The sequence below is a fragment of the Trachurus trachurus genome (genome assembly GCF_905171665.1).
Source record: "Trachurus trachurus genome assembly, chromosome: 8".
NCBI lineage: Eukaryota > Metazoa > Chordata > Actinopteri > Carangiformes > Carangidae > Trachurus > Trachurus trachurus.
This window is the reverse complement of record NC_139905.1, coordinates 24,446,045-24,462,799: the sequence shown is the minus strand read 5'-3', so window position 1 is coordinate 24,462,799 and position 16,755 is coordinate 24,446,045. Positions and strand designations below refer to the sequence as shown.

General features: G+C 41.6%; 1 protein-coding gene across 2 annotated transcripts; it reads left to right on the top strand.

Annotated features, from left to right (window-relative positions):
• Window positions 1-1,735: 1,735 nt before the first annotated feature.
• LOC310990516 (ral guanine nucleotide dissociation stimulator-like 1) lies at window positions 1,736-15,908 on the top strand. 2 transcript variants are annotated; one of them, XM_083977918.1, is made up of 17 exons: window positions 1,736-2,115; window positions 4,741-5,030; window positions 5,754-5,798; window positions 5,944-6,143; window positions 6,276-6,409; window positions 6,504-6,752; window positions 6,952-7,055; window positions 7,455-7,539; window positions 9,176-9,247; window positions 9,895-9,981; window positions 10,190-10,222; window positions 10,624-10,745; window positions 12,157-12,246; window positions 12,522-12,651; window positions 13,117-13,419; window positions 14,346-14,460; window positions 14,559-15,908. In XM_083977918.1, exons 1-17 carry the CDS (start codon window positions 2,092-2,094, stop codon window positions 14,696-14,698), a joined length of 2,223 nt encoding a protein of 740 aa, XP_083834044.1. In that variant the 5' UTR covers window positions 1,736-2,091; the 3' UTR covers window positions 14,699-15,908. The 2 variants fall into 2 exon arrangements, with proteins under 2 accessions (XP_083834044.1, XP_083834043.1); XM_083977917.1 differs by having other exon boundaries at window positions 6,273-6,409.
• Window positions 15,909-16,755: the final 847 nt, after the last annotated feature.

Genomic DNA, 16,755 nt, shown 5'->3' with positions numbered 1-16,755 from the left:
CCTGAGATCACCTTTTTTTTGACATGTTATATTATCAAAACAGTCATGTTTACACTCATTCTGTCTGTTTGTAGGGATGCACAACATCCTGAAATATATGCAGATATGTTAGTTAGCAACAAAACTATAATTGTCTTGATGTAGTGAGCCTGAATATGAAAAGTGGCTCATCTTACCACACTCTCTCCTTCAATAATATTTCTTTATGCAACTAATGATTATCTGGAAACCTTGTGTAAGAGATAGAAATCTGCAGTACCCATGACATGATCTCACACATGAACCGTCATCATTTTATCAGTGTCACAGATCAGTATAGGGGACAAGTGGACATGACACTTCATTTTTTCCTTGAGCTTTTCTATTTTTATGAAGCCCCACAACTGACCCAGGGGACAGCAGGTGAAAAAGGGGAGTTAAGTTGAAGCCTTTGTAATAAACAGACTCCAGGAAAGGTAAATAACACTGTCTTTGAACCAGCCCCCTCCACTCAAAACTAAGTTTATTTGTAATGTTGAGTTTCACTGAATGGACAGTGTAACAGGTTGTTTTTCACCTTCATCTGGTGAAGAAGACTGTTTCTTTGTGCTCAATCTGAGTTTAAGTTCTTATTTGCACACACATGTTTGTGACACAACTTTGTGACATCAAAATCTAAAACACAAGGTGTGGCAGTGGCACAGCTGTAGGCTACACCACAAAGCAAGAAAGTTCTGGGTTTGATCCAAACTGTTGGGTGGAGTTTGGATGATCTGCCTGTGCCTGTCTTGATTCTCTCTCTCCAACTTCCTCCCACGGTACAAAGACATGCACATTAGGTGGAATGGTGGCTCTTAGTTGTCCATAGTTGTGAATGTGAGACTGTTTTGTCTCTATATAATATGTTGACCCTGTGATGGACTGACGACCTGTCCACTGTGTAACCTGCCTTTGCCCCAAGTCATCTAGGACTGTGGGCCTCGGAAACAGGCGTATCCTGCGCCAGACGAAAACATGCATTTGGACCAAGCGTGGTCGGGATATATTTTTCTGTCAGGAATATAATATGAAATAATAAAGAGCAGATTCCACACGGTCAGATAATCGGACTCTTACTCAAATGTTGTCTAATTAAAGGAAAAATAATTCACACTGTTTCTGCCCAGCAAAATCTCAAAGGTGTGGGTTTCTGGGAAAATAGGCTACACTATACACAGCCATGGTTGAAAGGCCTGTTTATTTGTTGGCACTTTAATTAGATGTAACAGTGTCTGCATATTTGTCCATGATAAATAAACTGATTAATGAATATAAACACTCTATTTACTTTCTAGTTGGATGAAACCCCATTAAATTTGAACAGCTCTTGCTAATAAATCTCAGTCTCTTGCAAACCCCTAATATTTATAGCCTACTTTTAATTTTTAATTATAGGTTAGAAATGAGATCTTATGTGTTATTTAGTCATGTGCTGGCAGATTTTAGGCATGCAGTTCCCACTTTTTATGCTAAACTAATCTAACTGCTTGAGTCTACAGGCAGAACAACAACTCCAGTGCTGCTGGTAAATCTCCAAAGAAAAAGGGTGAATTATTCATTGAAAATGTGGGACAAGCATGGACAGGACAAGCCAAAGCACCCACGCAGAGTGACACACACATACACCCTCACACTCCTCCCCCCCAGTCAACACTTCCAGCAGAAAGTCACCTCCCACTATAAAGCAGTGGGAGTTTCGGCCCCGGTGCTTACTGCTCCACTGTCAGCAGGGAACCCGGCGCAGGTATCGGTGTGTCGGCTCGGCTCCCTGCGCGCTCCGCTGCTCCTGGTCCGTGGCCGCTGTGACACACACCGACCGGCACATGGGAACAAGCCAACACTTTTGTATGAGGGTGTAAAATGTAACGAGCTCTCCACGGTGAAAAATCCTCTTTGTGATTGTAATAACAGGCGCGTCCATGTAGTCCTCGTTTAGACAAGAGAAAAGTCGTTTTTTATACTTATTTCGACATGCAGCCTTAGACTGGGTGCTCTCCTCACGGTGGAAGTTGAATTTCAGTCCAGCAGTTCCTGTCATGATGGAAAGCTGCACTCCCTAGCCGAGCAGACGAGATGGGAAAATGGGAGCTGACTATGGTGAGTGTGATATGATCCAAGATCAATAACTCAACTGATCAGTACAGAGGGGCCTGGTTTTGTTGTGTAATTTATTTCCACTGACACAAACAGGACAGATCAATGCTCTGTAATGCAAAAATGTTCGTGTATTGTAAAGACACCCCAGGATCTGTAAGTCTTATTGAGCTGACTCCTGCAGTTTACTGTGTGTGTGTGTAAAAACTCATTTTTATGTAGGCTATTGTATGTTTTCTGTGTGCAGTCCACAGGCTGTTTGTACTGAGGCAGCAGCAGCAGATCTGGAGCCAGTTTGTGCCTCTCATGTGTTACCATTACCTCCAAGTCACACATAGATACCAGTCCAGACAGTCTATGAAAAACTCGAGGGGCAATGACTAATCCTGAAAGCGTCTCAGTTAAAAAAGATTTCCAGCTTATTTTTGGTGCAAACTGGAAAATGCATTATGTCTGTGCACTTTTTTTTGTTTTTTAAACCGCATGCAAAGTATAAATGTGCTTCTTTTTCCTAAATGGTCCCAGTTGCAGACAACATGTTTATTTGCAGCTGTTCTGAGGAGGCACTGCTTGAGAAATGGGTTAAGGATCTGTTTTATTGTGGTGTTGCTCCCCCAGAGCAGTGCTAAGAGGCATTCAGTGACCTTCCAAGTTTTTCCAAAGATACATCCATGTTTGCTCTTAATCCATGAGAGGCACAAACTGCTGCTGCAGAAGGTCAAGACTATGACTAAGTTTACTTCCCTTCTCTTGCTGCTCCATCATGTGCTTTTCATAGTGGCGTTTCGTGAGACCTGATACCACTGTGGCCGGCAGGTAAATCCAACAACAGTGTGGTTGATCTCGATGAGTCAGTTGTGCTAAGCACCACCACTGACACCGAGTAGGACACAGGGCACAGTTTCCCTTCTGTGTGTGTGTGGCCACCAAACGATTGTAGTTTCTGTTGGGGACAATAGGGTTTGTGTGATACTGGCTAACACTAGCAGACGTCTTAGACATTTAAATAATCATTTGCATAAGATGATGTAAGCCCTCTCATGTAGACGATTACATTTTTGAACTGCTGCCGTGAGCCCACACAGTTTCCTCCGTCCACTCTGCAGAATGTAGCTGCCCGCTGTGCACCCAAACTGTCCAGACATGATTTAGATACAAACTGTCCTCAAGAAAACTGAGATGATGCAAGATCATGAGTAGTGGTGGAGAACGACTTGGATCTAAAAAGCTCATGACGCACTTTATTTTCTGTGCTGAATAAAGCTTTGGGGGTAGATATTGAATATCTACTTGCTTTGACTCCAGGGAAGATTTGAAAAAAACATTTGCATATAAACCAGATGGATTAGACATTAGTCATGCAAGAGCTGTTACTGACGTCCAGGATTGTGTAACTCGAAAAAGCAATTAAAGGGACATTGGACTGATTCTGCACATGAGGTTCAGTTTTCGTCTCTTGAGTTCTGTCCAGCGTGTGAAAACAGATGTATAATGTCTGCTGTTGCTCTTAAGGAGCTTTGTGAAGTCTGACAGTGATGTCATTGTAATCGCAGCTGGGGCTTGGAGAATAAAAGAAATATTAACAGCCTGTATTACAAACTGGGGGCGTGGAGTTTAAGGATGCCTAAAGGAAGTATAATGACCTCAGTTTCTTTGATTTTTGTTCTTTTTTTGATGTATTTTGCACAAGATTAGTGACTCCGTGGGAGTAAAATACCAAAACACTGAAGAGTTAATTTAAGACATGTCCATGCTCACAGGCTCTTTGTATGTTGTCAAACATACAGACCACAGACTGTTCAGTGGTGTCCTTTGACCAGCTTCTTATAAATTGTATGAAGCAGCTGCTGACTCATTATGCCACTATAACAATCTTGTTCTCAAATAGAAAAGACTGAACAAGGTGCTTGGCATTCACACTGGATAAACCCGGTTTCTCTGTGTGCGTTGCATCGAGTGCTGTTGGAGGAGCTGTTGCTACAACACTGATTGAAAGCTCTCACTGAGATCAAACGAGTTCTTGTCTGAATATGTAATGGAACCCGTATGTTATAAATCAGGACACTTGGCGCTGAGCTGGCCGACAGTCCTCCAATGCTCTTTTTTATTGGTTATTGGAGGAAGAGCGTTGGTGAAGCAGAAAAACATCTGACATTTTGCACTTGTTCTGGTGTTTTGCATCGATGCACTAACCTTTTCGTAATCCCATATTTGTCCATAAACACTCTTGTGCAGGTCCAAAATTCGAGGAAATTCATGGATGAGCATCTGATAATTGCACACTAACATGTTTGTGCAGTCATTATAGGCTTTGATCTGTGGTTATGAGTATAAGTGAATATTACGTAGTTGTTGTGGTTCACATGGGATCAGTGTGTGCCTCAGTGGTGTTGTGTCACTTGTTTGTGCGTGCCTACATCAGACAGTTTGGCCATGATGGAGGTTTGCAGCTATTTTTACCTCCTCGTGGCTAAACCTCTGACCCTACTGTTGTTAGCATTAACACTACTAGATATTTGTGTACCAGACCCGTATCTGTATATTTTCTAGACACTGTCTGGATGGCAGCTCCTCTTTCGAAGTGTATGTTTAAACTCAAACATCTGTATCCACCTCTACACCCAACAGAACCCAGTGCAGGAATGGGGTGAGGAGGTCGAGGACGGCGCGGTGTACGGGGTTACGCTGCGTCGGGAGCCCGTCCCTACCGCCCCAAACCCAAACGAGAAAAATGCAACCAGCGCGTTCGTCCAGTACCGAACCTGCAAGGTGCGGCGCCTGAAGGCCGCCACATTGGAGCTGCTGGTGACTCATCTCCTGGACCCCGGCTGCCAGGAGCAGGATTACAGCAGGATCTTCCTCTCCACCTACAGAACCTTCACCAACTCCTCCAAGCTCATCGAGCTGCTCTTTCATAGGTACTTTCCTCTGTCAGTGTCTGAAGTCGTCTCTCGTGTGGAGAAAGTTTGACATTTTGCCAAATACACTCGTTTGCTTCCTCATGAGAGTTAGATGAGAAGATTGAAACCACTCTCTTGTGTGTATTGTAGATATCGGTCAAATGGCAGCAGCTCTGCTTAGCTTATCCTTAGCATGTAAACAGGTGGAAACAGCTCTGTCAAAAGAAACCTGCCTCCCTGCTTGCAACTCTAAAACTCTCTTATCAATGCCTTATATCTCATTTACTTATCTGTCAAAATGCGTACAACACTGTGACCATGTCAGCTGTAACCAGTGTTTCCAGTCTTTGTGCCAAGTTAAGCTACAGGGTGACTGGATGTAGCAATGTCAAAATGACACGAGGTTTTACTTTTAGTTCTGTGCGTTCATTTACTGCGTTGGGTTGAGAAACAGTTTGATACGTACAGAGTCACCATGTTGTGTAAGGGTGTTTTTGTACATGGTTTCCCTGACTAAGCAGCCCGCTCCTCTCAGCTTTGAAGTAATAATGAGTACCTAGCAGGTGCTCATTATGTTGAGGGCAACAACAACAACAATTGAGTGGTTTTAGGTTGTGGTTGGTAAGACTAGAGGTCAGGGTTAGCATGGTGACAGGGCAGGGACAAATAATAGTTAAAAAAAAAGTGCACTGTGGCTTTTTTATTCTTTACATCTTTTTGAACCTGTTTTCATTCTTACAGAGAGAATGCTGCCGCTGACCTCGACAACAGTGGGTGCTACAGGAGGTAGGTGGACGAGTCTTCCCTTGATCAACTTTACACAAAGTCCTGTTGAACTTTCATCAGGTTAATTTGTACTTCTCTGCTCTGGTTTAAAGTGTTCAAAAGTTCAAATAGTTAAAATGTAATGACTCTTCCACTTCCTCCACAGCCCTCTGTTGGCCTTTGTCCAGACATGGCTGGATGAGTACAGCGAGGACTTCAGGGATCCTCCTGTGCACCTGGCACTCACGCTGTTGTTGGATCACCTGAGGATCAGCTCTGCGGTGCATGACGATATGCACAGTCAGCCCAACTTCTGCTCACTGGCTGGGCAAGCTGAGGCTCTGCTTAAGAGGTTCCAGAAAGAAGGTGACCCTCCCCTGCACAACATCATCAATAGAAATAAACCCTTTGCCAAACGATCATCATAGTGAATTCAACAATATGAAAAAGCCTTGCTCACTTTTTTCCTGATTCCTGCTCTGTGTGTTTGTTCAGAAGCTGCCCCGACAGGTCTGGAACAGGAGGAGGGGTCTGGTGATGAGGATTCAGGATGTGAAAACTCTTTGGATCAAGTCGGCATCATGGATTTCTCTGCTTCAGCTATCGCTGAACAGCTCACCCGCATTGATTCTGTACGTAACAGGATATTTTATACACAAATTCCACATTAACATGTTTTTACGTAGATGATTTAAGGCTCATGAATGGTTCTCATGCCGTTTTCAGGCTCTGTTCGTCAAAGTGGTGCCTTGCCAGTGTCTGGGCTGTATATGGTCTCAAAGAGACAAGAAGGAAAACATGTCTCCCACCATTCGGGCCACAATCGCACAGTTCAATACCGTCACCAACCAGGTCATCACGTCTCTACTCTGCCAGCCGACAGACCCCAGGTCCAGTCCCACTTCTTCCTGCCGGCCTCCCACTACACCAGTGCAAAGGGCTCGCATCATAGAGAAGTGGATCAGAGTGGCACAGGTCAGTGAAAATGCCACAGGGACTAAAGATTTGGCTGCACACAGAATCTGAGTGCAGGTTTCCAGTCCAACATTTCATAAGAACCTCATTAACTCCTTAGTGTTTGATTAAAGAGAACAATCATCAGCACAGAACATGATTACTGCAATATTTGATTTGAAATTCACTGAACCCTGAACGCCACTTGTTTCTTCTCCAGGACTGTCGTCAGTTGAAGAACTTCTCCTCTCTCAGGGCGATCCTGTCGGCCCTTCAGTCTAATGCAGTTTACAGGCTGAGAAAGACCTGGGCAGCTGTTAACAGGTAAAGTTGGGTTATAGTCATTTCTAAAGTCCATCTCTATGGTTATATTTATATAGTGTTTTATGTAATTGTTCTTTAATTGAGGGCGTTGAACCCTCATCTACTGCAATTTAGTATAAATTTTATGGGGCAAGTCAGCAAATGTCTAGCTTTCGTGTGACCTATATTCTCAGTGTCAGATTGTGAATGTTGTAGTAAGCTATTATAATGTCAAGGTCAAGTGAAGCATAACTTCATGTTTGTCCTCTTTTATGAGTTTAAACATCTGGGCATCGACCGTATCTAAGATGTGGAATGTAAAAACACGGGTTATTGTGAATTAGAGTTAATTATTAATACATCTTACATTGGATTAAATAGCTCCATATTTGTTAACTATTGCCTTTGTTCTTTTTGCAGAGACAGCATGTCCACGTTTAATAACCTCTGTGAAACCTTCCCTGATGAGAACTGTGTGCTAACCAACAGAGAGCTGCTGGTGGAGGTGAGAAGAAAACTGTTTGTTGCACAAAAAACAGCCTACGTCTACTTGATTGTTTACAGTGTTAACCCTGAGATGCATAGGTCAGGAACCTACACTCTTATGTAAGAGAGTCAACAACTAAGTGAGCATGTGAGAATAGGTGCTTTGTGTTGATAATAATGTAATCTTCACAATTTAGCTCCAAATATTTATATATATATCCCACACCAGCATCATTTAATGTGTGCCATCTTTTTTTTATATATATAATTTTCACAATATAGTTGTCACAGTTGCAAATGAGTAAGAATTGCCACTCATGCAAGTCACAGCCGTAGTCCACACACAACTACAGTAGCATTGGCTAGCAAACTCATGGTTGTCAACTAATTAGATTTTGGTACCAGATACTCTCTGTTAGTTATGCTACTTAGCCACTAAGCTAGCTAAGCCACTCTGTTATGGGAACAGCTCATAGACAACCATAGTCATGATAGTGTTAGCAGCAACACTGTAGCTACACAGCTGTCGACCTGTTAAGTGGAAATTGATATGTGGTGATGCCAGTCATAAAAATACAAATACGGTGTATGCCTCATATAAGTGACTGATGGGAGGAAAGATACCAATACATTTCCATAGGAAATATGCATGGTTCATGTTTAACACATCTTTGCAATTATGGGTTAATGTTTACCATGCAAGTGGGTCTGCCTGCTGCATCTGCTACATATACTTCAAGACCCAGCAAAAAATCCTTCAGTGATTGGAAGGCAAATTGAATCATTAATGCTGTCAATATTTCCCACCTGAATTCTTATAGGTCTTTAATATCCAAACTGTTGTTGTCTACAAACAGAATGGGATATAAACTGCAGAGAACATAGTAATGTCATTAGAAACATATTTGGAAATCATTGTCTTCCCGTACATGGATTGGAAGAGCATTTTCCCTTAATTATTAAAAAAGATTCATTTTTCAGTTAATATTTACAGTGTGTTAATGGAAAACTAGACGCCTCAAGCACATTGTGTTCCCTTTTTTTTCTGTTATGTAGTCTCCTTTAGGCAACTGCGTCACAGGCGTCTTGTGTTTAGTTACAGTGAAAGGACTCTAAAGTCAATAGATTACCACTGTTATTTGTACACAGCGACCACACAACCTACACCAGAATGTGCTCCTACACAAAAAAGTTTAAAGAGATTCTTCATCGGATCTTGCTCCTCTCCTCCTTTACACTTTCCATTGTAGTTGCATTCAGGCGCTGCCTTTTATGAGGGAAACTTTTATCTATGCACACACAATCAGTCATACACATGAGTCTGTTTGCTGTGTCCAATAACAGATAGTGCACACAAAGACTTTAGAGGCTTGGAAGTGGCCTCTCTCCCTTTCACAGGATGTCCAGGTTAATGTGTAATATAACCTATTCATGCATTGAAGAATTTGCTTCATAGGACATTTTTGTAAATGATATAGTTGAAGACACATTGTTCATACTTGTGTGCATTTATATATCTGATCATATAGACGCACATACCCATGCAGCTGTGACCTAAAATCATGTTAGATTATTTTAATGATGGGTCAGTGCACATTAGTGTATGTGCCTGTAACACTCCACTGAATATAGCTCTGTCTGACCCGCTCTGACAGGACGGAGGCCAAGCGACTGTGGATAACATTTCTCCAAAGATATCCAAGCGGTGTCCGGTCCCCAGACAGATGGTAAGCCATACCCCCAGATGAGAAAAGAGTTGACATGTTTTGAAGACAGGACATGGAGCCCAGAGCCATATATCACTGAGGTCTAATTCAACTGAGGCACTAAAAGAACGCCCTTTTTCATGCAGCAGTAAATGTGCTATTTTACAGTGATAATACTTCAAAATCTGATCCTTTTTACCAAGTGCTATTGTCGTGGGATCATTTTACTCGCAGCAGGGTTAATTTCAACTTTTTAAATGGACACACGCAAAGTCCCTCTCATATTATACAACTCTTAAAACCATGCAAGGGCCAATTTCCCACAGTGTGGGTGGAGTGTCTCTGACATGGCAGAGACCCAAACCTATCTTAAGCCTCGCTCAGTGCTCAACAAGTTTCAAATGGCTTCACATCACCAGGATTATAGGACAGTAATAATAGACTTAACTGGGGTCTTTTATAAGTCATATGCACATTCTCCAGGGCTGTAACATTAACCCATGGTGCTGCTAACGGGGACGTGCCGCCTGATCTCAACCTATTCAATACAGTTAAAAAATGAGAAAAAATAAACAATGACTGGATTTAAACGCAGAGCTGAGCAGATACAGTAGCACAGGAAACCACTGTATGACTAAAGGACTGTGTGGTCTGATGTTTCTTTACAGAGTACCTCCAGTGGAGTGGTTCCTTACCTGGGTACCTATTTGACCGTCCTCACCATGCTGGACACTGCTCTGCCAGACACTTTGGAGGTACATCATATATTTATAATAAAAATAATCAATATTTCATGTTTATGTGAAATATAAAGTCACAATCACAGCAGCTTTTTACTAAATTTTTCAGTAGGCAATGTTGGAGAAAGTCTCACTGTTGTGTTTTGTTCATTTATTGAACCAGTATATTTAATCATTTATAAAATGCAATAAATAAATGGTGTTAAATGTTCTCCTTTGACAGGGTGGGTTGATAAATCTGGAGAAAAGGAGGAGGGTAAGTGGTTCCTCTTTGTGTCATCTCTTTTATTTCTGCTTTTTCCCACAGTAGTCAAAAACAAAGTATATAGGTGTCCACGTAACAATCGGTAGTCAGCACATGCTCGTGTGTTTGGGTGTGTACACTGTATTTGCACTTTCAGAGTAAACAGAGCAGGTTGAAAATTTTCTGACACTTGTTTTTTAGTGGATAACTTGCTGAAACCTTTTTTTTTTTTTTTTTTGCTTTTTAACATTTACAAGTAAAGGGTTAGGGCCATCGCAGCCTTTTAATGGTTCATAGTTTGGTGCCGCATCTTTCGTTGCTCAAAGCAGATTATGCAACCACACAGATAACAAGAAGTGCTACACCTTGCAGCCTCTGTCACTCTGTTTATACATATTTGTCTCTGCCTGCAGGAGTTTGAGGTGCTGTCACAGATCCGTCTGCTGCAGGTCTCCTGTTCCCAGTACAACCTGCCCCATCACCCCAGAATCGCTGCCTGGCTGCAGGGACACAAGCTGCTCACTGACCAGGAGAGGTGAGGTGGAAAATATATTTTATTTCCTCAGTAGAGCAAAGCCTGATATAAGCCCAATAAAAAATTGTTAGTTACATAATATATGTGGTAATTATGTTATATCCAGCTCCTCTTTTGGCACACGGCCAGATAATCAGGGCTCGTTATCAGATGAGGCTTGGATGTAATCCTGTCAGAGCTGGAACGCCGTCATAAAGAACTACTGCTTTGACGTTTAAAGTGCAAACATTCACATGACTAAACTGTGGTAGTGTTGCAGCTTATGGTCAAACCAGTTCATGGATTCTTGGCTGTAAATTTTAAAGGCCAGATTCTGGGCAGTATGGAGCCTCAAAGGGTCCGATATTAGATTTATGACTGATTTCTAAGGTAAAATCACAGTGTAATATTTCACCATTCTTATTTAAATAACAACGTTGTTTATGATTAGATTTTTTTTTAACATCATATTAGATATCAGTTTGAGATCAGCTCTTTTTCAAACATCAGCTCAAAGGAGCTATTTGTAAATATTGTTATTGCCACATAACTAGCATTACCTGTTAAAGAGAAACTATGCAGGATTTTTCCCATGACTATGCTACATTTTTACCTTAATTAAAAAGCTCTGGAGTAATTGTGATAGTTATCTACATGACTTGTGACTTGTTTCGAGTGAGAATGGAGGTTCTCTGCCTTCCACCTGGCGTCTCATGGCTGAAAACCAATGTTGCAACATCAGTGTAGTACTCGGCCGCCGCCCTGGTGTCCCAGCTCTCGTCTCTGCACACCGCGACACAAACGCCCTCCATAACCCATAATCTTTTGTTTATGACAGTTAAGACTACACAATCATAAACGTCGTAACATCATATATTATGTTATATAACGTTATCCACCGCTCCATGTATTGATTTTATGCCGGCTTCATTGTAAACAAATTGCACATGACCGAGAGGAGGGTTAGCAAAACAGCGGAAAAGCAACCAACAGCCATAGTTCCTCTTTAACTTACCAGACTAGAGGAAAAGTGAACATACTGTAGCATTAAACTTATTTCCTTTTACTCATCAACATCTGAGGTGGAATCAACTTCAGTGTTTATCACTTTTCGTTTCCTGAAGTTAGGCCAGTTAGCCCCCCATCTTGTCAGAAAGTGATATAAGGATCTTTTAAGCTACAACAACAGCTGATTTTAGCCAGTTAGCTCTAATTAACACAATGTCAATGCTGTCCTAGTAAACCCACTCTAGATAATTGATTTAATATTAAACACTTTGGGGCTGCAATGTGGACATTTCTTTTGGGTTAGATACAAAATTCACGCAGTAAAGCCTGCATGACATCGCTGTAGAAATAAAAGAACAGTGTGTATTGTCTCTCCAGGAGTGACAGTGTTTGATCGTCAGTGTCTGTGTTTGTTGTGTTACAGCTATGAGCTGTCGAGACAGCTGGAGCCTCCGGTTGACCTCTGCTCGCCGAACATCTGGAGCCACCGCACGCTCACAAAGAAACTCTCCAGGTGATTATCCATCCCTGCTCTGATTTGAATATTCAAACACACACAGCAGAGGCACATTTCACTATGTAAACAGACCTGCGCATAACACTTAAACATCAAACACACAAACTGTACTTGCTGACAAATATTTTTGCCCCAAGAGAAAAATTATGGAAATGTGTAATGACTGTATTCAGTTGTATACAATGCTGCTCCACAGTGAAATGAAAATGAGTTCTACAGTACTGTATAACTATCTAAAAAAACAACCTGTCTGTCTTCTTTGGCGCCCTCAGTCTCCTGACAGTGAGTGATGGATCTAAGAAACTCCCCCCTGACCAGATCAGCGTTTCCTCCTCTGGATCCAGTGGATCTGAGATGGAGGATCTCTCCTCCCCGAACTCGGCCTGTTCCATCAGACTGCAGGTAAACAGCTGTTTGTGTGTGTGTGTCCATCTGCCTTATTGTCTCATAAGCTTGTTATCTCTGCATCCTTTGTCCTTTATGGCAGGAACAGTAGCGTCTTTGTTGAAGCTTTGCCATGCTCTGCCTTCATCTAATGGCTCTCTGTGTGCAGCACAACATCCACTGTTTACACTCCACAAACAATCGTCCCATTTTAAGTGTTCAAACAAACCCTGAAGACTTTCAAATAAATGGCTTTTAAAACTGGGGATCTTGCATAATCTCCCTTTACAAAAGCTCCTCTTTAAAGGGTTGCACAAACTAGTGTGAGTCCTCAACAAGAGGAGTTTCAGTCGAGCAGGTCCTTGGTTGAACTGGAGTGGGGTTTGTTTAATGATGCTCAGTTTAAATGCTATGACTAAATTTCCAGTGCCACTCATCAGCACTCTTCCTCTTGTCTCCATCTCCCTCTCTCCTCCTCTGCAGTCCTTTCACAGCTCGTGCAACAATGTGTCGGAGGCCTTCTCTCCCTCCCTGCCCTCCTCTTCCTCTTCCTCGCCCTCGCCCTGCTCCTCCACGACCTCCTCTCCAGACTCCCCCACTCCCTCCGGCTCTCCGGCCTCGTCGTGCAGCGGCGCTTGGCCCAAACCGGCTCAGGCCTCTCAGCACAAACGCTCCGTGTCCATGACCTCCCTGCCTGTGTACAACCGTCAGGTGGCTGACTCCTGTATAGTCAGGGTCAGTGTGGACCTGTCCCAGAACAACGGCAACCTGTACAAAAGCATCATGGTGAGTTCCAATCCTCATTTAGAACAAAGTTTTTTTCTGCATTGAGAACTTCATACTACAGAGCCCCTAATGGGATATGGGGGGGATTAAACGTTTCGGGAAAACAGCCTATTGTACTGGCATGTATGAAAAGGACAGTACAGGAGTTAGTTTGTTTGTATTTTGACCTGGGACTTCATTATAAGGACATTGCTGCTTTGCTTGCAAGTCGTAGACCTGGAACGTTTGATTTTTTTTTTCCTTTTAGGGGCGCCGTACGATATTTTTTTGTGCTTTGCAAAATTATCTAAAAAAAAAATTGTTTATAACGATTGTTTATTTTCAATACAAATCTACTGTTGTATTGGAAGTATTTTTACAGAGTTCATTTGTTTATTCAAAGAAGACGTTGCAAATGTTTTAAGTTTTATACATGTAATGTGCTTGGAGGATTTTTTTCTGCTTTAGTTACTACATATGACTTCATTAAACATTAAAATAACATTTCGTGCTTCTCCCTTGTTCAAAAATTAAGAACACATGAATAGATAAATATTTTTCATTTCAAAAGTTCTGGACAAATGTTATTTCAGTGAAAACTTACTCAGTATATGTGCAAATTTCCACATCACGCTGATGTAATTGGCAGATTGGATTTAAACTAGCAGCAATGTCACAAACTAATTCTTGCACATGACTGTGCACGTGCATAGTGACACTTGAGCAGATGAACGTGAGAATAAACTCATAAGTCATTCTGCACAGTGAAGGTCAACCATCAAGTGAAGCGTATTTGAGCCAATTGCATTTCTAAATGGAGGCAGACTTTAATATGACACTTCTTCCACTACTGTGCTGCTTTTTCAGTATTTGAATGAAGCAACCAGTTAATGCACCAATGTTGTAACTGTTTTTCTCAAGCAAAAACTTCCTTCTGTGTTTTATAGTTAACCAGCCAGGACAAAACCGCTCAGGTAATTCAGAGGGCACTGGAAAAGCATCACCTTGAGCACATGGACTGGCGGGAGTTCACCCTGTCGCAGGTCATCTCTCCGGAAAGAGGTGAGAACAGAGTGACTTGAAATGAATCTTTAACATAGTACAGAGAAAGGAAAACGCCTCTTATGACGCCTGCTCCTGTTTTTTTTTCTGTTTTTCAGAGCTGCTCATACCAGACAAAGCCAACGTCTTCTATGCTATGTCCACAACTGCAAACTTTGACTTTGTTTTGCGACAATTCCCCAAAGGCCACAAGAAACCCCTGAGGGCTACATCCAGCCTAGGACGATTAACAAAGTAGCTCTTCTAGTCCGATGGGAAGTTCCTGGAAGGTCGTCTTTTATTTATATTAATGGTGGTTTTCTAAGAAAAGTGATGGGATATCCAAGAGGTGAAAATATGACTTTTTAAAACTGTGACTCAAAAGATGATACAGAAGCACTTTATGAAGAAGAATTGGAGCAGAAATGGACGAAGCTTAAAGAACACCTTGAACCAGACATGCCTTCATTTCCTGTTGGAATTAATTGCCACCATGAAACCAACAAAGGAAATGCCGACAATAATAATAATAATAAAAAAAAAAAACAATTCCTTGACTTTCTCCATCAGGTGTGTTTGTAAGAAAGTCCGCTGCTAGCATCTCTCCCCAAGTGAGCAACACGTGCCAACATCAGTGACCTATTTATACACGTACATTGAGAAATGGCCGGCCGTGTCCCACCACAGCCGGGTGCCATTAATAACCCATGTGTCAGAAAGGGAATGTGGGTCAGATGCTTTGTGAAGGGTGCTGGTAATGAACTCCTGGGACCCCTGCTGCAGTTTGCCAGCCCCTTGAGAGGAGACGGCCCGCTGTCCTCATGTGTCGCTGTCCCTGGTGCCACCTGAGGAGTGGGAGGGGACGTTCTCACCAGGGATCACTGTGTTCCCTTGGACGTCTAGCGCCACTCCTGTGATACTTATCATGTGTGGCCAGCAGCTCCAACCAGAAAGATGGCATTCCTGAAGTGGTGTAACCATGGCAGCAGAGACTTTGATGGACGGGGATGTAAATGGCAAATAGCTACTGTATCTAGATTGGACAACAATAAGGGTGAACTGTTGTTTGTGCTTTTAGATTTTGTGCCATTACTAAGTAAATTTGAGTTTTAGACTTTTAGATTTTGTATGTATGTTGTATTTATTTTCACTTTGGTTCCACTGTGATTGACCCTGAATGCACCTTTACTTGATTTACTGACACATTGTGATGACTCACTAGGAGGCTTTAATCCGCCCTCTGACTGATGGGAAATAACTTTCCAGTAACTACTTTTCAAAATGTTCATTTTGCAACATGTTTAATTAGTGTGGTTATACGTTTGGAGATGTCTTATTTTGAGATGAATATTGTAAATATTATTGTTTTATTTTTTACCTAATTACATTTACGTAACAAGTTGGCTCAGACTTGACAAGCCTGGATGTAACTGATGCTTTAAGGGCTTGACCTAAAGCCCCATGAGGAGGTGTAATCTCATCATTTCACTGACGGCAAATGACGCCAACACTGTAGTGAGATAGTAGTCGATAGTGATCATGTTTTCTAATAGTTAAAGCTCCAGGGAGTATTTGCAAAGGGGGAGACTTATACAATGAACAGATACGAAATGTTTTGACTTCACTTGGAGCATCTGGGGGTCAAGGGCCATGCTCAGGGACATATGTAGCTGTTGAAGAAAGAAACTGGTGTCTCATTGAACTCCTCATTTCACACTCTCCCTTACAACTTTAACACTTTCCCCAAATGCTTACTTCTTCTGGGACCGTGCAATATCCCTCTTTTGGCAATTGAAACTTGAATTTATAGTGTTTCTTGGCTTATAAAAAAAACTTCATATTGTTTTAATCTTTTTAAATGAAGATTATGTTACAATTGTAAAACAAAAAGGAATAAACTGTTTAAAATAATTCATGATTTAAAATGCATTTCCACCCTTAATTGACTACTTTCTAATAAACAAATATTCCCATTTCCTGTTTGTCTGCCTTCTCTGAAGAATCTGTTTTCTTCAAGAGTTTATGTCTCAAAGCTGAAAGAGTTTAAATGAATGTCAGTGTCATCTCTTTATGTTCACATTAACCCAGTGTTACTGTTTATTCAGCCAAAAGATAAGCCAACATCTTGTAAACTGTTAGAGTTCAGTCCTAACAGAAACAATAAATTCTTAATGTAATGGAAAAGGTGTATGGTTCATAATTTGAAATCATCTGTTAATATTATCTGTCTCAAATACAGTAATCCCCCCAGAACTGACTAAACCATTGCCTTCCACATTGTTTATTTGGTTTAATGTTGATCTAATGGCTTTTATT

Excerpts from the sequence above, each read along its gene's own strand:
- LOC310990516 (XM_083977917.1), top strand. The coding sequence starts at position 2,092 with ATGGGAAAATGGGAGCTGACTATG. Across the intron at positions 6,410-6,503 it reads AGCTCACCCGCATTGATTCT|GCTCTGTTCGTCAAAGTGGT; the intron begins GTACGTAACAGG and ends TGCCGTTTTCAG. Across the intron at positions 10,223-10,623 it reads ATCTGGAGAAAAGGAGGAGG|GAGTTTGAGGTGCTGTCACA; the intron begins GTAAGTGGTTCC and ends CTCTGCCTGCAG.